The sequence below is a fragment of the Embiotoca jacksoni genome, unplaced genomic scaffold, assembly GCF_022577435.1.
Source record: "Embiotoca jacksoni isolate LCO1_2020_lvr unplaced genomic scaffold, fEmbJac1.0.p SCAF_31, whole genome shotgun sequence".
NCBI classification, from domain to species: Eukaryota; Metazoa; Chordata; class Actinopteri; family Embiotocidae; genus Embiotoca; species Embiotoca jacksoni.
In genome coordinates, this window is record NW_027185383.1 from 679,234 (window position 1) to 702,692 (window position 23,459).

At 38.3% G+C, this 23,459-nt stretch overlaps 1 protein-coding gene across 2 annotated transcripts in view; it reads right to left on the reverse strand.

Annotated features, from left to right (window-relative positions):
• Positions 1-23,459, reverse strand: part of brinp2 (bone morphogenetic protein/retinoic acid inducible neural-specific 2) — a 219,620-nt gene that overhangs the window by 64,435 nt on the left and 131,726 nt on the right. For both annotated transcript variants that reach the window (XM_069164412.1, XM_069164413.1), the window contains exons 3-5: positions 15,656-15,846; positions 12,712-12,893; positions 2,082-2,187 (exon numbers count right to left, since the gene is read on the reverse strand). In XM_069164412.1, the coding sequence (XP_069020513.1) occupies positions 2,082-2,187; positions 12,712-12,893; positions 15,656-15,846 (479 nt within the window). The remainder of the gene's footprint in view (positions 1-2,081; positions 2,188-12,711; positions 12,894-15,655; positions 15,847-23,459) is intronic.

The window sequence follows — 23,459 nt, forward strand, 5'->3', positions numbered from 1 at the left end:
TGTCAAGTCTACTAATTTTTATTCCAGAACACAACTTTGACATGAGTGTGAAATGATTTCACGAAATTGTGTTGCTGTTAAGCAACCAGGTTATTATTGGGTTGGTGGTCAAAATGCACAAATGATTGCTGGGGGCAAAAAATGTGACCTGCAATTTATGCACACGCTGAAACCCAAACGCATCGAGACTGGCAGATGGTCCGTATTAGTTGCAGTTGAGGTTGAAAAAGAGTATTTGGGAAAACTGAGGGGGGCCGCAGTCATTTTAGAAATAGGCCCTTAATGGTGAATTGAGAATTATATTAGGAGCCTAACTTTCACTGCCACATAACTGACTGTGGCTGCAGGAGGGCTCTATTGTGATTATTAGTAGTACTATGATTATGACTATTATGACTATTATTATGATGATTATTCTTAATATTGTTATCATTATTAATAATAACAATGATCCTCATCATAATAATAATGCTACATTTATGCCGTAGAGAAAAGCTGCAGCTCTCACCACAGAGCAGTTTAGTGAGCAGGTTACCACAATCCAAGGAAGCATGTCTGATCTCCTGTGTAACCTGATTTTGAAGTAAACTGGTTTCCTTCTTCCTGATGAAATTAAATATTGATCCTGTTACCTCGAGAACATTAAATGTAATTGGGATTATTAATCCATTATTATTTGAAAATTGTGACCTTGAGATCTTCAATATATTTAAGTGATTCATTGTCATAATTCATATATGTTTAAAAGCATTTGCATTTGGCCTATAGGGGTATGAAAAAAGCAGAACTCGTCAGTTTTAGATAATAAAGAATATAAGGCAGAACCAAAAACTTTTGTGAAATTGTCTCATTAAATTACTTCTTTGGCAAAAGATAACAATGATGATTGACCTGAGAAAGACTGTCTAGATTTAAATGTGTTCATCATGTACCACCATAAAAATGAAAGTAGTCTGACTTTTTGTCACCTGGATATTCATACTTCTTTCTTTCTCTCTCTCACTTACTTACTCAGAAGGTTATAGCCTTTCCCTGCTCTATATTCAGACATTTTTTATCCACAGTCAGTTCCTGAAGTTGATGTCTGCAATGTCTGAGCAACTTAGACAAGAGCTAAATTGTAATGGCTATGACTGGATTAGAGCATCTGGATCAGAGCATCTACAGTGATTGTGGAGATTTGCCAGTATACACTTTTCCCTCTCCTCACAGTGTTCCAACTCATCATCCCGCACCCCCCACCCCACCGCCCGCCCCACATCTGACTGAAGATTTCACACTTGGTGTGGAGATCATTTTTATTTGACATGTAATTTTTTAATAGTGGCTTATTTTTCCACTAAGTAACTACAGAAGATAGTACTGTATCAATGCAAAGCATTTTACTGCCCATTAATTTGAATTACACAGTGTGCTCAGAGGCAGTAATGTTATTAAGGCAACAAATTCCCCTGACTTTGTTTTACAGCATGGTTGGATGTAAATGACCCAGTCTTTTATTCCACAGATATCCCACAGCCAAAATCATTTGGTGATAGTGTGGTGATGAGTATAATCAAACAAGAAGCCCATTATTATAACTTCAGCTGTAGTTGTGCACTGAGTGGTCCGGGTGTGGTTAGAGGGTGAGTCTGAGGTCAGTGTGGCCAGACACGGTCCACCTACAGCCTGGTAAGATAACAGATTCCCCGTAAGAAGGAGAGTCAGTGAGGCAGAAACAGACATATAAACTACTGCAGCGTAAAGTAAAGGGTCATCCCAGCCAACTACTACACACAGGAGGTGAGAGGCTTGGCAGGGTGGCAGCAGTGTGTGTGTGTGTGTGTGTGTGTGTGTGTTCAAGTGTGTGCGAACGGAAAATCCTATCCTGTCAGTGGATCTCAGTGGATCTTATCTCCAGGGCTGAGGCTGTGTGTGTGTGTGTGTGTGTGTGTGTGTGTGTGTGTGTGTGTGTGTGTGTGTGTGTGTGTGTGTGTGTGTGTGTGTGTGTGTGTGATTTTGTGTGTGTGTGTGTGTGTGTGTGTGTGTGTGTGTGTGTGTGTGTGTGTGTGTGTGTGTGTGTGTGTGTTATCAAGTCTTACCTTTTAGGTGGATCTTATTTTCAGGGCTGTGCACCAACACCGAGCTAACTGAATCCAAGCTGTCGTAGTTACTGCAGCCGAGAGGGCCTGTCCTTGTTTCGGTTACCTAGGGAACAGATGAAAGACAGATCTATTCACTTATATGTGCATATATGGGTTATATAGATACAGTATATACATATAAATATATATATATATATATATATGTGTGTGTGTGTGTTGTAATGCCACATTAGCAGTGAATGAGGCAGATGTTTTGTTTCCCGTCGCTGGCAGTCAAGCACACAGCTCGTGGCAGGGGGAGTGTGAGAGGGCAGGCGGAGGGTCGGATGTGGAGGAGCCCTCTGACAGCAGAGAAAACTATCACCATCTTTTGCTTCACTCCCACACTTGCAGCCACAGCTGGCAGCAGTGTGTGGGCTGTCTCATGGAGAACAGTGGAAGGGAGGGAGAGAGATAAGGAAAGTGCGGGAGATAGGAAGTGCAGGTGTTTGTGAAGGAGCTTTTAAACTTAGAAGCAGCTAAATTAAGGAAGATCACTGAGAAAAACACCTTTAATAGAAGCATTATAATCACCATTTTAACTTGTTTGTGTTTTGTTTTTTTAATCGACCAGATTTGCATGTTAGATATAAAACTGAGACATTAGATATAAAAGCTGGAATCATGAGTTTCTGTGTTCGTTCTCCTCAGTTTATTGTGAATGCTGTATTTAAAAATGTTACATCTAATCTGGCCCTGTTCTGAAATACTCCCCTACCTCAGGGTTGAGGTCAGATAGTTTGTGATAATCTATTTAGAATATGCACCATGTAAAGTTGGTATCTGCTGAAATAATTAGGGTATTATAACAAACTCCTTTTGACACAAGGCCTCAAGATTTTAAAAATGCAGAATCTGACCTGAGCCTATTTAATTTAATTTGTTTGTGTTTGATTTTTCAAGGTGTGGAGTTAAGGACACGGCTGCAAACTATGAGCGAGTCTTCACATTCTCTCAGACACCATATCAATGCCTGCTTTGCTTTGAACCCCCCTTGCTGAGGATGGATGACCATGCTGCCCTCCATAACATTGACGATGAGCCAGGTGAGGAGACGGGTGGAGAGACTTCAGCTGTCCTGCAACACATCTTTAAATCGGGGTCTGATGCAGCCTCAGAAACCATCTGTTATCAAAATATTTTGATACTGGTCACTAAAAGCCACATCCTGTCAGCCAAACAGTTTCAGATCAGTAGCCCTAAGGTCATATGTCATGAAGGTACGAGAGAGAATGGATCTGGTCAACTACAAGTGAAACCTGCTCTCGAACCTCTGCAGTTTTCTTGTCAGCCGTCAACTGCTACAGTGGGCTCACCTTCACCTGGATGGTTAGACACACTGTTAGAATGATCCAACTATTTGTGAACAGTTGCTCAGCTGCATCGACTGTCTGCAGGATTGTCTTTTAAATCAGCCCCAGTTTGTGTGGCTGGGGGGCTCCCTGTCTGATGGTTAGTAACACAGAGGCCCACAGGGGACTGTCTTGTCTCTATTTCTGTTCACTCTGTAAACCTCAGGTAACGAGTATATCTCTCAATCATGCCACTTGCAGAAGTTTTCTGATGACTCTGCAGTGGTGGGCTTTATTAGGAGTCGGAGGGCAGTGAACTGGTGGATAACTTTCCTGGAGGAGGTGCAGCAGGAATCAGAAGCTCCTATATGTACACAAGGGCAAGGATATGGTGGTCGCTTTAAGGAGGACGAGAACTGCGACGAAGCCCATTAATATCTTGGGTGAGGAGGTTGGATATGTTGAGCACTACCCGAACTGGTGTCCACCTGAACAAGACTGGACTGGAGCCAGAACCAAAGCCAGGTACAAGAAGGTGATGAGGAGAGTCTATTATCAGAGACATGCCAGATCTAGCAGTATATAAAATGAGATTCTGTCGGGGAAACAGCATCAGAGCCAGTGAAGCCACCCACCACATGACAAAATAGGTTGGAGAAATTGTCTGTTTTTGCCCATATTGACCTTTACCGACTTGAATCAGATTGTACATTTTTCTCCTTTGTCCGTTAAGTATTTGGGGATGTTGAAATTATCCTTGTTCAATTTCAATGTTGTCACATTCCAACATAATTTAGTTGCACTGCCACTGAAAGAAATTCAGAAAGGATGAAATCAAATTCCTTTGGTGCTCCAGAAAGCCAAACTTGATGCTCCTCTTTCTGAGAAAAGGTCTACTATTCCTCTACAGACATCAGGCAGACTCTTTTAGCCACTTGATATACTTAAAATTCAATTTTTTTTCTATAATTTTGTCAACATTGTTTATTCTCCCTTACACACCCCAACTCTGCCTCAATGAGGGCAACAACAAATACATTACATTTATATGTGTCTCAGTCGGAACTAAACAAAATATTTTCTCTAACAAGAAGCAATTAAAGCAGTCTGATGTCCCTGAAATTTCTGCTATGAAGGTCAATAAAATATTCATTGCAGCACAAACATCTGACCTCGATTTTAGTGCTTCTGAAAAATGTCATGGAAAATATGATGCGTTAACAATATCCTGCCTGTCCCGTGCAAGATGTGCTGCTGTACATCTGCAACTTGTGGAAAACAAATAAAAAGAGCAAAGAGAGTGATGCGAGAAATGGAGAAGAGGAGAGAGAAAGGTAAAGTTCATAAAGAGGCAAAGGGCAAACAATCACAAGAGGAAGACAGACACAAGAGAGAAAAACAACATCAAAAAAGAATAAGCACTGATATGACAAATACTTAATTTCCTGAGTGAGTGGTAAAAATAGTGCAGCCTGAGAGTATGGATATGTCCTCCGGCAAAGCCGTTCTCCAGGTAAATCAGGCTATTTGGCAAATGATGCAGCCTTTAAACAGTCTCGTTTCTCACATCCTCAGACTATGCCTTGCATTAAGATTGCATCTATTATCAAAAGATGTGCTAGTTACCCTTCAAGGCACAATAAAAGATACATATCTGAAACAACTCTCAAATATTTTGAAAAAAAGAAAAAGAAACAGACACTGCTGAGATGGAGTTAAAGATTAAACCAAGCATAAAAAGCAGATTAATAAAGGGGGAGAGGCTGTTTGGAGCTGTTGTTAATGCGGTCACAGATTATATGTGCCACAAGAATGAAAAACTGTTGCATCTCATTCATGATTTTGTATTAACAGTAAACCACTTCACTGTTCACACAACTTTTACTTTGTTAAACTTCGTTCAAACCGAACCTGACGTGGATTTTAGAGGCAGCACATTGCAAATGAAAGTAGGTTTTATCTTGAAGTTTTACATGCAAAAATATTACATGCCGTTTGTTGCTAACTAGCAAAAGAACAGGACTAGTCAACCTGCAGCCCTTAAAGGAATATTAATATTAATATTATGAATCTCTGTACTAATTTAAGACATCTGGACCAAAGAAAAAGCATGTCATAACTCTGATATATGACAACTGTATTGTGATATCTCACCTGGTAATGCTATTGTTGTGAAAAGACAAAAAAAATAATTTTACATATACAATACATAACCAGGCTCATCTATTGCTAGTCTGGATACTCTTTCACTGTTTTCACCTTTAATAAATATTAATATGGGCCTGCTATAAGCATCTAATGTTTGCATGGAATTGTTTATTTGTATCATAGACATTGATATTTTGCTGTCTGAAATGTCTACCACAAAAGGGATGCACCTGACTAGTTTATTCTACTAATATATCTCTTAACATTAAAAGTTATTTAAAATCCCTTAAAAATCTGACATCCCACAAGCAGTATTTTATGCATATTTGGTTTACACCACTGACAGTATATACAAGTGTATGTAGCTTCTGAGACATGAGGCCAGTGTGAAAGTGCATTAAGCTGCAATACCACCATATGCCCGTGGTTGGCTCCAAAAAGCATCCGGCTCCATTGACTCCCATTCAACTTGTCTCATGGTGTTGGTAGCTAAAGTCATTCCTTCTTTTTAGTTTTCATATAATCCTGTCATTAATTCATGTTTTGGGGGCGTGTCCGTTTGACAGTCCTGTAGTACAGTCAGGTTTCCACTGTTGGTGGGTGGTACATTGTACTCTCGAGTTTCCAATCAGATCGAGTCAGATCCACTGCTCGCAGCTGTAACAATGCGCGTCAGTACTTGTGAAATATCTTTGAAAAGTTTACATATTTTTAATGCAATTGAAATAAACCATTTAAAGATACAATCAATACAGTAAAAGCCTTTGTCAGACCACCATCGTCCACACAATTTTTTGAAAAAATTTCCCCTCGGGGATTAATAAAGTACATACCTACCAAACTATTACAATATTGACATAACTCACAAATAACACCTCACAGTCTAGCAAAAATCCATGAAAGTCCAATAAAAACAGTCCAGGTTCAGTAGAGCCAATGCAGTAGAGTATTTAGTTCAAAACAATATTAGATCCATAATGCACACGATCCCCTGTTGCATCATTTGTAATTTCCCAGCAGGCATTGATCATTTTTTACGTATTCGTATGGTCATAACTTGAGTTAGCATGTAAATATTATCCATAAAGGTGCATCAACATGGTATATGTACTCTGCCCGTTTGGTTGACACCTCCCATGAGTCAATAGGAGCTTCCATATCCTGTCCATAGCCTACAATAGCTCCAAATGTTATGTCTCCAAATCTCTCCGAAGGGATTTTTTTTTTTTTTAACACCTTAGACATAACCTTAGAAAATCATGTGTCAAATGTTAATTTTCTGTGGCATTGTTATCAAATTTGAATCTAGACTAAGACAGACTTCATACTGGGGTCCAATTGTGTTTTCCAGTTATCTGCTGACAGAAATGAAAACCTCCTACTTCAGTGTGTTTAAACTTCAAACTAGGACCTACAGTATTTCTGACGGTTGGTGATAACATCATGCATGTACGACGAACAGTTCAAGAACAGCTTTTAATTCAGGAGGGAAATCTTACTGGATGGTTAAGGCTTTAGCAGACCAGAGTTACTCCTATCCATGAAAGACAGAAGTTATATATTTTATAGCCACTTGTCAAGCCAACAGGCAGTGACCATTTTAATACTCAAAAGATACTGTAGATTTTTGAGGAAGTATCACCTTAATGCATGCTTATATCTTTTTCTAGTTTTCTTATGCTAATTGTGCTTTGTATTATCACAATTTATATCCTCAAAGCCTGAATATATTTGACTCTCTTTATCTGCAGGAACCATAAATGCATCAGAGCTTTTATCTGTTACGCTGGGCTTTTTTGTAACTCCTGTGAGGAACTTCAATAACACCTGAGAGCTGCCACCCCCGTCTCTGCTTTTGTTTAAAACTCCCAAGAGCCCTACACTAAGAGGATCGTTCAACCTTTTCCACTTTTATTTTTATGTTTACTCAATAATGTGCATTATTCAAATATAGACGAGAAGTGTGTGTTTTCTTATGATCCTAAAAAATTGTTTGATTGTTGTCAGATGAGATAACGTACTTGTAATTCTAAACCATAATTTATATTATTTGCACCAATTTAACCCTTTTTATGGACACACAAGACCAGCAGTTGGTATCATGCATTCTCATTAACTGTAATTTGTTTGCAGTATAACATTAATTCATGCAGGTTGTGCATTTTTCAATTTTACGTCCCTACCTTGCAGAACGGCCCTAAATTAAAATCGGATTTGAAGTTACCACAAAGTATTGGACCCTTGGGTCAACCCTTGGGTCAGCTGGTGCTATGGCAGGATAGACATGAATGCCTGGGTTGGTCCAAGGATGTTTGGCAAATTATTAAAGCTGCCATGTGTGCAATGTACTTAATGGGAAGAGACGATGGGGCATATGTGCAAAGTAGGCACAGCTAGAGGGGTTGTCAGTAAGGGACCATTAGAGAAGTTTTGCATCAGGCTTACATACAGATTCATCTTCCCATGTTTTTTTTTATTTTTTACAAGTGCTGTAACAAGCTTCTTTGGTTATTTACAATGAAAAACTGGTGATATTTACAGTAGCCACTTTAGTTGCACAGTCTTGGTCATAGGTGTTTTGATGGACTGCATTATATTGTGTTTCATACACGCTGTTTGTTCTTACTCTCTACAAAATTCATATGAGTGTACCAGAGAAACACCATAGATCAACTGTTTACATAATAAAAATCATAAAATAACCGCTGAAAAATTAATGACAAAGTCTTAGTGATGTGACGATGCTATGCTAAAGATTTAGGCACAACTAGACTTTGTTACTTTTAGGGGTAGTAAATGGCTTGGATTAATATAGGAAGCCTTTTTAACATAATTTTGAAGGGTTGTGGGACCTTCATTGTCATGGTTACAAGGATAAACTCACAGTTGAGGCACTGAAATAGTTCAGCTGTTCTATAATAAACAATGTGGACAGTTAGTTTGAAATCAGAAGGAAGCAGTGGCCTTCCGCACAATGTTTTGTCGAGCTATTCTCCCGCCCTGAACTCCTCCCAACAACAACTTTGTGGCTGTCTAACACATCCAATTCCTCCCTTGCCCCATTCATCATTACTATCACCACTAGAGGGGGCTATCAATTGAATGTAAACTTATCTTGTTTTGGGGCCTTTGCTGAAACTGTTGCTGGTATCTAACATGACCCCTTGATGTTGCTAACTATTGGTCATTATTTTTTTAGCCACCTCTCAACATAATGAGACCCCTTTTAACAACGTCTGTTACCAAAATGTGGCACAATCATGAACTTTGTAAAGTGAGACTGTATAAATAATAATGAATTATGAATCTATCTATCTATCTATCTATCTATCTATCTATCTATCTATCTATCTATCTATCTATCTATCTATCTATCTATCTATCTATCTATCTCTCTCTCTCTCTCTCTCTCTCTCTCTCTCTCTCTCTCTATCTATCTATCTATCTATCTCTCTCTCTCTCTCTCTCTCTCTCTCTCTCTCTCTCTCTCTCTCTCTCTATCTATCTATCTATCTATCTATCTATCTATCTATCTACAAATCCATATCCATCTGAAAATAGTCCCAACAAATTCACTAGTTATTTCTGATTGAAAGCCACTGTGCTCAGCTGTTTTAGCAGTGTAACAAAGTTGAGAGGAAATAACCAATTGATAGTTTATTGGATTAGATGAGATTATCAATTATTATTTTCTGAGAAATGTGATTGGTGACATTTAAGACTTTGTTCCATCACACCCCAAACACTGACTACATATGGGCCATATAAACTGCTAGATTTACAACTAAGAGCTAATCTGTCCTGTTATATGACATCATCAAATCTAATTTTGACACCATAAAGAATTACTGGATGTTAAAGTTATAGCAAAGGTGTGGAGATGTACTGCTTCAAGTATTTTTTTTTTAGGAGTTTAAAGCTTGTACTTCATTGTTTTCATCACTGTATATTGGTAAATAAAATGTGTCCATGGATACAAAATGCATCAACATGAGGTTGTATAAAGGAGCTAAGGGTCTCTGGAGTTTCCCTGCTGATTTTGGCTCTTGCCAAGTGAAGCACTGTGGTAAAAATACCACGGCTTTCTTTTCATCATACAGAGCCACTTCCTCTCTTACTTCCAAACAGCAGATTTCACACAGACATTAGAAAAATATACTTTTTTTTGTGTGTGACTGAAGTTCCTCCACTTTATTGCCAGAGATATAGATAATGTACTGTGTTTCACCCCCACCTTCTACTTGGTGGTGCAGCAACACGGAGCCCAGAAGCTTTCATGGACACAGGTCAAGTACAACCCACTCAGTGTCACCTCCTCTTGGGTGATGAGTTAACACGTCGCAGCAGGTGGCCTGCATACCAGACATCCTCATTTAGTAGAAACATGTAAAGGATGCTCTTCTCCAAGTGGGTTGACGAGTGTCTGTTGTGTGTGTGCGTGCGTGTGTGTGTGTGTGTGTGTGTGTGTGTGTGTGTGTGTGTGTGTGTGTCTGTATGTGTTTGTCTGTGTGTGTGTGTGTGTAGGCGGGTGCGCAAAATCATTGGGTGTTTAATTGTAGGACTATTTACCTCCCTGTCAGTCTTCAGGGAATAAGGCTGTTCTATTCTTGCACTGATGGGCAGGTGAATAGTATTATTAAATTATGAATTAGGATTAAAATGAATAAAACAAATTAGTGCACACACATGTACTGCTTATTTCAAAATGCTAAATGGTCTGCCATGCAGGGAGCTTGCCTGTCATGATGAGCAACTTGGGGTTTAGTATATTGCCAGGAGGACAAGGAGATAGATATGTTATGATAATAGAAACAACTTAAGACAGGAAAGTAATAACTAAAGTATGTATGATTTTTTTTTTTTTATAGAATGACAAGTTGAAGAAAGCCTCAACTTCAGAAGACCTTTAAGAACAATTCAACAGCGGAGAAAAGACCCGGGGTTGAAAATGTTTTCCCTTAGTCACCTCGACCAATTTTGACGTTTTTTAAAGTCCTGATAGTTAAATGCAAAGATTAAACTGCAGACATTGTTTGGGATAATTTACAGAGATATGGAAACATTTCCTGATCCACAACTGTACTCAAACCTATTGCTAAATGAGAGCTATTTTAATGTGCAAGTTTAATAAACATTTGATCAAATGTTAGATTGTCCTTCCTTGAACATTCAGAGAAAGGTGGTCCACTGTTCAAGCTGTTTCAAACGAGACCATTCCAGAAAAAAGCAGAGTTTCCCATTTGTCCACACTTGTCATATGTGAACGCATGTAAGACACATGTTTACCACATGTTGCAACATATGATAACATGGGGAAATATGTGGAAAACGTTTTCACATGGGAATCTACATGGACTTCACATATTGCATGATAAAAAAAAAATTCCAGAACCACATGTTTTGCATGGCCAAAATAAATGTTTGACATGTGCACACTCACATGTCATGTGGTCAAATGAGTTTTTACTCATGAAATTCATATTTTTTTTCGTCTACGGGAAAACAATTATGTTTACATTCTTTGTATGGGCTTCTTTCAACCTAGAACTCTTTTTTATTCATTTGCTTGAATAAAATGTTTCCATCTAACGTCAGCGGTATTTCAGCTGTAACTTTGGCTGATTCTTCCTTTCACTTGTAGTCTCTTGAGCTTGGTTTCTTTTTCCGCTGGCATACGATACCTCTGGGGCGGTGTTGGTTCTCTACCTTTTTTGTGCTGCTGAATCTAGATCTCTCTATTTCAATGTTACCTTTAAAAAAAAGCTTTCCTGCTGAAATGTCTGAGGATGGGCAGAATGGACGACTTTCTACTCTACTAAAAAAGCTAGAAAGTGACATTGGTATGTCCTTGGCGCAGACAGCTGGTGTTTCTCATGTACTTTAGAGCATTTCTTGATTTTCTATGTCCATTTCCTCCTGTGCCTGGCAGGAACACAGACAGTGTTCCACAGTTAATGTTACCGAGTTATACTCGAAAGTTTTTATTCTTATTTGTTTTTAACAAGCATTTTTACTTTTTAAAGTAAGTCACCTCTGCATTCAATGAGGATGCTGCATGCAGCATTTTAAATGACTGCACTTGGAAATGGGCCAACTTATTGAAGGTGCAAGCAAAGTTGACAGTTTGCAATTACTCATTTAAATCAGATTTGCTATTTAAGTTAAAGCATGAAAGCATGGTCCACCCTCCTACGCACCTGCTGTCATCACATGAAAGCCAACGGATCTGTTTGGATGTGAAAAATGTATTGCTTGGTTATGCTTTGCTTCCAATCAGGGGAGAAAAAAAAGGATTCAAACAAGGTAAAGGCAGGCTGAGCAGATAATTGGATATATTTTTCTGTTTCTTTGAGTGAATTCTCAACAAAAATGGTGTCTCTCTGCAATTAATGAAGAAAAGAGACAGCAAAAGCCTGGTGGTAGTTTTTGGTTAATGGCAATTCACCATGTTGAGGTGAGTTGAGTGTTGAGTGTGCAGGTAAATAAAATGAACCAAAGTACTGGCTCGTGTGCTTTCAAAGGGTGTTCAACCACTTAAAATTTGACAGCTACTTTGTTTTGGAATCAAACAGCTTTTTACAAAACTGATGGTAATTGTCTGGTGGTTTTAACCCTCGTGTGGAACATCTGCATACACAAACACACGCACCAGCTGGTTCCCCAGTCCAGATGGAATACAGTGGGGTGCAGTGTACATAATTATACCTTTCCCAATGGGACTTTAGAGAAACTTGACGTTTGCCATGCTTTAGTGCCTCTGTGGGCTGCAGTGCATGCACTGTGCTTTTAATCGAGCTTGCCACTTTTGAAAAATAATGTGTTCCTGACTGCTGTCTTTCGTCTCTCGGCAGATTTTAAAGTAAAGACGCAACTTGAAAATAATCTTCAGAAAATATTGTCTGTTAGAGCTACGTTTCAAAGGTGCAGCATTGAACAATTCCTAAAGGGGCAGTTTTTTGAGAGTGTATATGTCTGTGTGTACCGTGATGGGTGATTGGTTGTGAAACTGGAGAACTACAAAAACAACTCCATGTAAAGCAAATAAACAGTGCATTTGTATACAGTATGTGTTGTATACTGAAACAGGCATTTTTCATTACAGAATATGTTCCTGGATGTCTGCTGTGTGAATGTGAGCTGAGCAGTACCTTAATCGCAGAGGTGGCGATTTGGAGGTGGTGCAGTCGCCTTAGGGTGCTCTCTCGGTCTGTGAAGTAGGAAGCTGCCAGCTGATGGAGCAGTTCCAGGGACACCACTGAGCTGTTGCTGTTGCCTTCTGACTTCTTATTCAGCCTCTGCTTGTCCAGGAAAATGGTCAAAGACTCTTCTCCTGTGGATCAATAATAAATCAATAAATTGTCTTTGATTATTTTACAGCACACTGGAATGAACCCTATTAATTTCTCTGACTGCTGTTAAATAACCAACTGAACCATCTTCAAGGTGGTTACAAAGGAAACGTTATGAATGCTCACTTACTCCCTGCCACAGCAGACTGACATTGTGTAGTTGGAAGAAATGTGACATTCTGTTCTTGCTTTTGACATTTGTTTGGCAGCCCTTCACTGTCTCTCTGTGGTTTTGTGGTTTGTCTGCTGTGATGCAGATAATGTGTCATTGGCCTTGGCTTTGGTCCCTTTCATCAGACAATTATAAAACCATTACTGCTGAAGTCATACAAATGGAGACAATAGTTTAGTCAACTGTATTTTTCCCTGTCCTCTGTCCTCTGTCCTATGAAACACCATCAGAGGACTCTGATGGTGTTTCATAACATGCTGTAATAATTGCTCAGGACAATTACTCTTTTTTTATTTAAAAAAACAACCTCTAATGACTTAAAGATATTAAGCTTATCGTGTTTCTTGTGAAAACTAAACATAATCTGAAAAAGGGTCATAAGCAATATGAAGTGTTTGCAGTGTTTGAGGCGCACGAGTCACTCCTGTGCTATGTCAGTGGCTGATTTTATTTTATTTTTGTCAGCAGGGATGGCTCGTTTAACTTACTGAATATTCTCCAAACTATCTGACACACACTCCTCACCTGGTTTAGTTTGAAACCCAAGTGGCCAGTTGCATGTTTATGGTGACCCGGGAAGCTCATTAAATGGGCTTCTGTCAGCTATGGGTGTCCTCTTTTTGCTAGAGCCCCCTGTCTCAACTGATTTTATATAGGGTATAATAAGCAATACCACTGGTATTTGACATCATCCCCTCACAGACATCAATTCCCAAATTAATCAAATACCTATGCTTCAATGGTAAAAATCCTGCATTTGTAAAAAAATTAAAAAAAAATAACTGAATCTGTAACTGTTAAATTGAGATTAAAGGTTGCCAAATTTTCCTGTGGCCTGTCCAAGTAAATTACCACTTCCTGTAATATCCCGTCCATGACAATGACTTAAATTACTGGGGACCAAAGGGAATATTTTATCCCCCACCTCCCTGAACTCAGTCAACAGGGTATAGTGTGATATTTAGTAAAACTGCCACTCCTGAAGTGTCTTGCTAAGCATGCTTTGTATATATCAGACAAAAATCTTGGGTTTTCATCAAAGCACACCATTATTTATGGGTGTTATAATCATACTGAGAGTCCAGAGGCTTTGAAGATCTTCAGATGATCCCAATAAGACTACAACTTTTACATTTTGGGTTGTGACACTGCAATCCCTCCCTGTCTACTATATAGTGCACCATAAAGTAACCTCTCCCTTTTTATTAGATTTTTCAATTCAAAGTATACATTTTATCCTCTATAATGTCCTGAAAACTTTTGTTATCACATTAAGGCAACTCACTCATACATGTAAAAATGACCCTTTCAAGGCTCCACAGCTTATTTTTTTGAATACATTTCCAATGTATTCCCTTCAACTATTTTGCAAAACATACTTCACAGATCAATGCAACCATAGCTAATGAGGCAGACAGGAAAAGCAAGCAAGCCTGGAATGAAAACAGTACAACAAAAGAGAACAAAAATAGATATTGGGATGTGTGAATTTGCTCAGCCACAGTCTAATCGGTATGCAGACTGGCTCTGCCCATGTAGTTGAGGCTGTTAATTACATATAAAGTCTAACTATCAGTCTGACACTGCATTCATCTCTGCTCCGACTCCCACGCTGGCTCTCTAGTGCATACATCCAGAGATAAGTGGCAGCAGAGTGAGGTGCCTGTGGATGCAAATATCAGAGTGGTTGTAGGAAGACTGTATCTGTCAGAAAACAGGATTTGTCAGCTATATGAATACAGTGCATCCAAAGGGGAGGGAGCAGGTATCTGACTAGGCTGCAGGTCGAATATATATGGTTAACATCGCTATCAAATTATAGTGCTTTGTCCTAATTTAAAGTCCATTATATCACTTTTAAATGAGTAAGTTTCCCCTACTATTTTATACATTCACTGTGTATTATAGGGTTGAATAATCTGAGTACGCTGGGCTTGTAAATCCTGCCTGCCTCTGAAGAAATGGATGCTTAGGAATGTTTATACTTACTATCAAATTTCTCCCCATATAAAAAACAGCCAACTCTAAGAATGTAGTCATATATCTGCGCTCTGTTGTGTGATGACCACGATAAGCTGTATATCAACATCCAGAGGACGTCTCTCTCAATATTACACAGGTGTCAGTCTTGTTTTTGTGAGGTGCACACAATCGATACTCGTGGCGATTCTGTTTTGTGAGTTACTGCTCTCCCCGGGGATCGGGGCTAAAAAGAAATCCGATAAAGCATGACATATGCTAAGAAACAGGTCACTTCAATCCCTCTTCTGCTTTGTGAGGCTGAGGCCTGATGTTCATCAGAGGGAAGGATGAGTGTAAAATTAGCACTGTGGAAAACAACCCTGGTTGAATGCTGCAGGTGTAATGTGTGGGTATTGTTGAAATTGTTTCTTTGCACTTGACATTCCTCCTTGGAAAAAAAAGAGGAAGGCAACACTCCAGTGGAGCTCCACTAACACACGTTATAACTCCTCTGAGAACTTAAATGAGTATCTCCTCTATTTTTGGTGCGTTCCGACACTTTCTGACCCGAGAATAAAGGCGAGTGTGTCACCTGCAGTTCCTTCTTACCTCCCAGGGTAGCAGATATTAGGAAGTGGGTCCCGTACTTCTTGATGAGGTTTTCGTGGATTTGCTGCAGGGTGGGCCGTCGCCCCAGTAACCGCAGGTTGCGTAGGAACTCTGGCGCTAAGGGCAACGGAGCTCTGAGGAAATCTCTCTTCTCTGTAGCGAGGCTGTTCACCTTCCAGTGGCTGAACTCCCTGCAAATATGAATACATTAACAGGTAAGTACAAACTCTGTGCCACAGGTTATTCAGCAAGGCAGATTACACCTGAGGTTAAAGGTACATACAGAGTACACCACTGACAAATTAACTGCAATACACTAATAAATATGATATATATTACCAAGAATAAATAATGGATGAGCAATGAGTAGTTTTTGTCTAATCCCGGGTTCAGACAACACGCTGGTAATTGCGTGAGTTTATGTGATTGCGGTCTAAACCTGATATAACACAAGTGGTAGCCAGGTCAATGAAGGGTGGTTTTATCTATAGAGCCCAAAATCACAGATTTGTCTCAGTGTTTAACACATCCGTCCTATCTTGTATAAAATAATAAAACAAAAACAAATAAAATAAAAATACAAATTATTAAACCCTCTATATTTTTCCCATAAAAGAACCAGAGTGGTTAAAATTCAGTCCTAATTTATTTTACGTTTGTTTACTCTTACGGCTTACTTACTGTTATGGCTTGGTTTTGGTTTTAAATACCACATTCAGTCACATTCCAGCCCATTCAAGATTGGTAATGCTCATGTACATTTGGTAAAAAGCACCAGGTGAAAAATAAATGTTGTATATTAGTCACCTCAAAAATTATACATAAACTAACACAAACACTGGCAAACCAGAAGTTTGCTCAAACTATCTCCTGAAGTGATTGATTTAATTTACACTGAGCCCTTTTAATATCTCACAGCTATCCAATGAAGTGACTGTTTGGTTGCTCCTTTCCTTTATGAAATTAATTTAGATTTTCATTTCTTTTCACTTTTTCACCAACTGTCACTCCCAGAACCTCTCAAATCTGTAGCTCCAGTTTGGGCTTCAAAGCAATTTCACAGTTTTCCCACAAAATCCAACCTGGTGGCACACACTTGAATGCAGCAGAAGCTTGCCAGTGCTCTCAGGTGTGGTCTTGTTTGTTCACTTTAATTCAATGAAATCTCAAAGATGAATGTGGTAATTATTAAATTATGTTCAAACATTACATGTGGGACATGTCTTTAATTAAGCTAATTAAGTTTGACCACTCTGGGCCTCCTGAAACCAGCTACACTATTTTTGTATTGCTGTTGAATGCCAGTGATATAATTGGTATAAATATTAAATAATCTTCAAATGTGTCATAGCCATGGCATAGAAACATGAAAATGCTTGATTAGTGTCAAATTCATTCGTCCCCTCAAAGCTGCGCATGTCTTTAAATTAACATTGGTTTAAACACGGCTTACTTGTAATGATTTAATAAAGCCAATTAAATGATCTAACTTCCCTTTACTCAATAAATCATTTTAACGTCTTTCAGCTAATTGTTTTGGACTCATGGCTGGTAACTGTACTGTTTTTCATTCAGTTTCACAGCTCTTTTGACTGTTACTTGTTGATTGTTAGGAGAGTGAAGACTGAACTGCCATTCAACGGGTGGCTAAAAATGACTCCAAGTTATTGTCAATATTGTTCTGTGCTCGTTGCATGTGAAACTATTCATCAACAAATTTGCTATAACAGCTGTAAGTCATAAAACAACTTCTTGTTCAGCATTTGTAGCCGAATGAGGACATACATCTGTTAAAGCAGGACACCAAATAATAGTTTAATTTGGTTTTTAAAAGGGTGGGTGAATTGCAGTTAAATTCCTCAGAAAACATGTTATGCTTAGTAGAATGTACTTAATTTAATTATGACAGGCTATTAGCATATATTGGCATATACTTTAAGTAATTATATCATCTGACTATTCCTGGCCACAGTATGTGAGACTTTGGGTGCTGAGTGACATTTAAATTAGTAAACTTCTAGTGAATGCAGTTCTTAAGCTGTTCAGACAAATGGCAGGCAAAGACCTCAGAACTGGTCAACAGGACACACTGACAGACATAAAAATGAGTCTGGCAAAATTAATCCATTTCAAGTTCCTGATAATCATTTCATCAATTCACTTCTGCCACAGCGGAACCCTGAGGTATGTGTGAAGATTATGCAAATACCAGCAGAAAAGTACAGATCCACCTTATCTGCATAAATTTGCTGGCAAAACAACAGGCGTTCAATATTAGCACATTATGTATGCATCCGCTCCTAACAAAATACCAGCAGTGACACACTGTTTTCCCACCAGTGTATTTTTTCTCTCACACACACTCAGCCGAACATACACAGAGGGAGGTACATGTAATGTATCATTGTGTCAGTTCTCACTAGCTGCTCTTACAGTGCCTTTTTGCAGTCAAAAGTTTAGAATTGCAGACAACACAATACTATAATTATGCTGTTGACAGCATTGTAACTACACTAAGATACATACAATAGGCCAATTCCCCTAATAATACACAGTAAATATGAATAGGGTGCTTCAGATAATGATAGTAAAGTCAGAAATGGGCTGTAATTAGTTTTTAGTTGCTGTGTTGCATATTAGTCTTCAAAGGAGAGCCCACATTTGTAACCATTTATCACAAAGCATGACAAAGCTTTCCTCAGAAGGAATGGCCCCGGGAGCGTATGGTCAAACTAGTGCTTCATTAGGAGGTTCACTCTCACATAATGCACCAATTAATGTCTGTAGCCTGGCCACAGTCACAGTGCAATTTGCTCGAGCTATCATTAACTCTGGCCACATTGTTCTGTCATGAAAGGAGGGCAACTCAGGGAAACAGCGTCTGAGGGCACAGTTTGGAGCCTTAGGAGAAATTAGTGAAAAATTAAAGATCAAAAGGAGCAGCAGAAACCTCTGCTTTCTCACTCCTCTTTGTTCCTCCAGTTTGTAGCCATTTGTTTATTTATATCATAGCACATATGGGTTAGTATAATGCATCTAAATACGTGTAATGGTCCAGAACTACTCAATCCGAGCCTCTTACATTTACTTGAATATTTACAACCAAAATATAATTAAGAGTACTTTACTGTTTTATATTATTCTATATTAATGGCTCATTAAAAAGCAAATAACTATTCAAAAATGTTCAATGTACTGTTGGATCATTTTTGATTTGTTAAATATACTCATATATATGAATCTGAACAAGTAACTATAGCTCTCAGAAAAGTATAGTCGAATAAAAGTACAATGTTTGTGTCATATACAAGTAAAACATAAACATTTCAAATTTAAGCAAAGCAAGCATAACAGGGCTATAGTTCACTTACACTTTACATTATATATATATATATATATATATATATATATATATATATATATATATATTATAAATATACGTTGTCTTTCTTTAACCACTGGCCATGGAAGTCAAGCAGATGCAGTTCAAGCTTCTGATTTCAACCTATAGTATTTTTTTAAGTGAATCATTTGTATCCTTGCTGCTCCTTGCTATTGGGAAGGATGCATCACTGGGATAAAGACATACAAAGGGGTCCAGAAGTCTGGAAGCACATTGAGAATCTGTCATATTTTCATGTAATTCAGCACATAATCATAAAGTTAAACTGAAGCAGGTTAGTGTTACTACAAAAGGTCCACTTTCCCTGAGTTTCATCCTTCCCTTTAAGCAGTTTTCAGGTGACACTCGTGTAGATTTGATCATCAGAGGCCATTGTTCGTCTGATAGAAATATGGCTAGCAGGTTTCCAGCAAATAATTGTATAATATGGCATCAGAAATAAGTGAAAGAGTCCAAAGTCAGCTATTCTGAGCAAAAAAGGGACTTTTTCATCATCAAATCATGGCTAAACTGAAGGGTACCTAAAGGGGCAATGCATGGCATTTTAAAATACGTTGTGGAAACTTGAAACAGGATCAGTTGTCTCCAAAGAACAATCAGGCATAGTGAAAGTGAGCAGACTGTCAGACGATCAATACATGAAGCTTTGTTGACTGAGAAATGAAAAAAAAAAAAATCAAGTCAATTACTGATACAGAGTTTGCTAAATAAACACTATTAGAGTCCAATCAGCAAAAGTGCTGACTAAAGAAAAATGTCCAGTCGTGGTCTCAGAGGACCGTTTTGCCAGCAGGGAAACAAGGGCAAATGTTTGAGGTGGGTTAAGACATACCAGTGTGTCACATATTAATCTGAATATGAAATTTGTGGCACTAACAGAAGGATGGACGAAAAGAAATGAACAGACATGATACCACAGTGTATCAAACCCGAGGTGAGACAAGGTGGTCTGAATATTCTGGGGTATTGTTTTGCTGGAGTTGGACTCCTGCACTGAATCACCTCCACCCTGACTGAGGAGAAGCAGTGCTCCATTCTTGAAAGACATGCTCCACCCATTGGTTTGTATCTTTGTGGAGAAGGACTCACACTGCAGCAGGATAATGAGCCCAAGCACACCTAAGAGGTTCGAAGAGCTACTTGAAGATGAAAGACGACCAAAGATTCCTGACTGTCAAGGAGTTTCCTCCACAGGTAGGTAGGTAGGTAGGTATTTACTTTATTAATCCCCGAGGGGAAATTTTTTTAAAGTCACCTGACCTCAACCCCACTGAACATCTATGGAGCATTTAACTAAGAAAGACAAACATTCCTGACATCATAAGAAGCTATTTTTTAAATTATGCTGCGGTTATCAGGTTTGAAGAAACTTGTGGAGTGAATACAGCTTGAGTGCTGCTGTGATTAAAGCAAAAAAAAAGAGCAAACAAATACTGAGATATTCTGAAATTCAAATGTATTAAATTCAAAACAAATTAAAAATAGAGATATCTTCAAGATAGGTCTCAAACCTCTGGACCCCACTCGATGTACTGCAGTATACCAGACAAAAAGGGTGCATATTTCAAATGAAAAATAAAAACAGTTCAAAATGTATATTCCTGGTTGACAACTTTGTTCCATGAAGAGCTTAATTCTGCTATTTAACTACAAATCTTTGTTAAGGGTGATCAACGGACGGACTCTGCGATAACTTCCCTTTATCTGATAGTTTTTAAGTGACAGATAAACTTTAAAGCGCTTGGATCTGCTCTTCATACTAAACTCCCTGGATCATATTTCATTTTCTTACCAATACCTGCAGTAACAAAATAAAACCTGCTTATTTTAACAGCAAGCACTTCTACACAGTGATGAAAATAAAATGGAACATACAGGAACGGTTGGTGAATTGACTGATAACACCTTTTAGTACAATTAAACTTATTAAGCGTCATTAACACTCTTTTGTCTTATGATCAAGATGCAATGTACATTATCACACATCCAGATTTGGCTTAACTATTTTCAAAAGATAATTATTTATATTCAACTGTTCTTTTAGTATTTTTTTTAAAATTTGATTCTAAAAATGAAGCAAAAATAATAATAATAATAACAAAAAAAAAACAGACAGGTGAGGTAAAGTAGGATATATATATATTAAAAAAAAAAAAATCCTTCTATTCAACACTGATTACTGAAAATGTCCACATATGTCATTAATACATGTCACAATGAAATCATGAGACACTGATGCTACAGTGTAGCCACTCTCTTTCACTTGCACCCTCTGTCTTTTTCCTTTTAGCTGATATCTTTGGTGCTTTAATATGACTCACTCATGTCAAAGACAACCATTACTGTCTTCTGGGAACCTTTTCAACTCCCACTCCGGCCTTACGAGTAATTACTGACATGTTTTTCAGCACTGACTCCACTTCGATGCTCTTTCCTTCTAACCTGAATGTTCAGTATCCTGTTTTCTTTCAGTCAGTCCGAGACAACTCACTTGATTCAGGCTGATAACGTTTCACTGCATGAACTTCTGCGCTTTGTTTTCTCCGCAGAAACAATATCTGCTTTGTCGTTCGTGCCGACACAGCTTCAAGATGATTACTGCAACCACACAGCTGCTTCTTTTTCAAACTGGCTGTGTCGTATCCATATTACACAAGTTGGACATAATAGCAGAAAAAAATTATACTATCAATTTCAGTCTATTACAACCCAATGCAGTGGAGCAGGTTCAATAACATCAGTGTTGACTGACTACTTGTTAGAATATAGTTTCCATATTTAGTTTTGATTAAGGAGGAATAATTTTTTATTTTATTTTCACTCTGGCTTGTTGATAGGGACACAGAGACCTATTGTATTTGATCATTTTCTCAGGTGTCTCTTATTCATAGAGCCCACGGTTGTTAATTGTGGACTTTGGAGAGCTGTACTGTTACAAACTTCATTTGGGGATTATTTTTGAGGGGGGATTTTTTTTTTTTTAAGAAAAAAAAGTCCAGTGTTTAAGAGTTTTAACACAATTAAGCATTGGATACAAAATTAATGACTTAAGCATCCACCAATTTTGTATTTTATTGTTTAAAGTAATGACAAATGCAGGACAAAATCAGTGTTGTAGAGGTATTCTAAAATATTTAAAGCCAGTTCACAACAAAGGGCAAAATAAGGGTCAAATAAAAGCATTCTGAAAAGACATTTCTTAGGTTTCACAACTTGAAGTGAAACACAATGCTCAAAGTCGCTTCAAACAAATACAGCTATTCTAATTCCAGCAGCACTTGCGTGACAAATATTCCCAACCAAAGGTTAATCTCATTTGAATGTGGCAAACTATTACAATTAGTCTGCAGCCATCACATGCATCAGCAGGCATTAGTTTTAGCTTAGTATTTAGTCCAGCAAGTCACCGGATGGCAGCCGGTAGTTGCACACTGATTAACTGGGGCTGATGTAGACTGATGTGTTTTCTGAGCTGCTCTACAGTGACTGAGCACAGCGAAGGGGAGCTGACGGCGACAGGGCCGAATAGCAAAGAAGCGCAGTGCATCATTTACTTTTCTCCTCGCTTCGCTCTCTAAGACTTAACGGTGAGACTGCTGGCTGACCATTTGGCTAATGATGATAGATGGCGTTAATTAAAAGGTTTTAGCACAGCGCTGATTGCACCTGCACCTCAGATCCGCTGAAGCAGAGGGAATTTGGTTGTTTTTAATAGAAAAAAAGTGAAAAAAAAAAAAACTATGCTTATGCAGAACATTCTCTTGGATGTTCCTCCTGGCAGTATGTTGAAAAGTCACACCTGGATGTTATTAGCTGTCAGATGGAGAGAGAGCAGCGGACGGCTCTCGGGATGAATGTACCCTGCATTTACCACATGCTTCAAATCAGTGCAGCTGTGAGTGCCGAGGATCCTGTGAAAGGAGCTGGCCACTGAGGAGTAGGTGAAAGTGTTACATAATGTATGTTATGACATCATGTTGTTAGAATCAGAAATGACATAAAGCCTCATCCATGTCATGCTCTAACGCATAGATATGATGTGGTTCATATACGGGCAAATGTAGAATTTCTGTCAGATTCATTCAGTGTTTTTATATTTCTAAAAAAAAGTTTACACAAATTTGAGACATTCATCCACAATAAAAGGATATGAACACATAATTTTAATGTAAAACACAGCAGCAGATTAATGCAGGGCACTAGAGAGCTGCCTCCTCAAAATTGTATCGAGAAAAAATGGGCAAACTAAACACGCTGAATGTTAATCAAATATATATTGCAAAAGATTTCAGATGTAAAATGTGTGTATGTTCTATGTGCCTGGCAAACATGTAAGCATTTCTGCATTTATTGTTTGTTATATAATAGTTTTCAAATAGCGTCTGGTTCATTTGTGTGTAA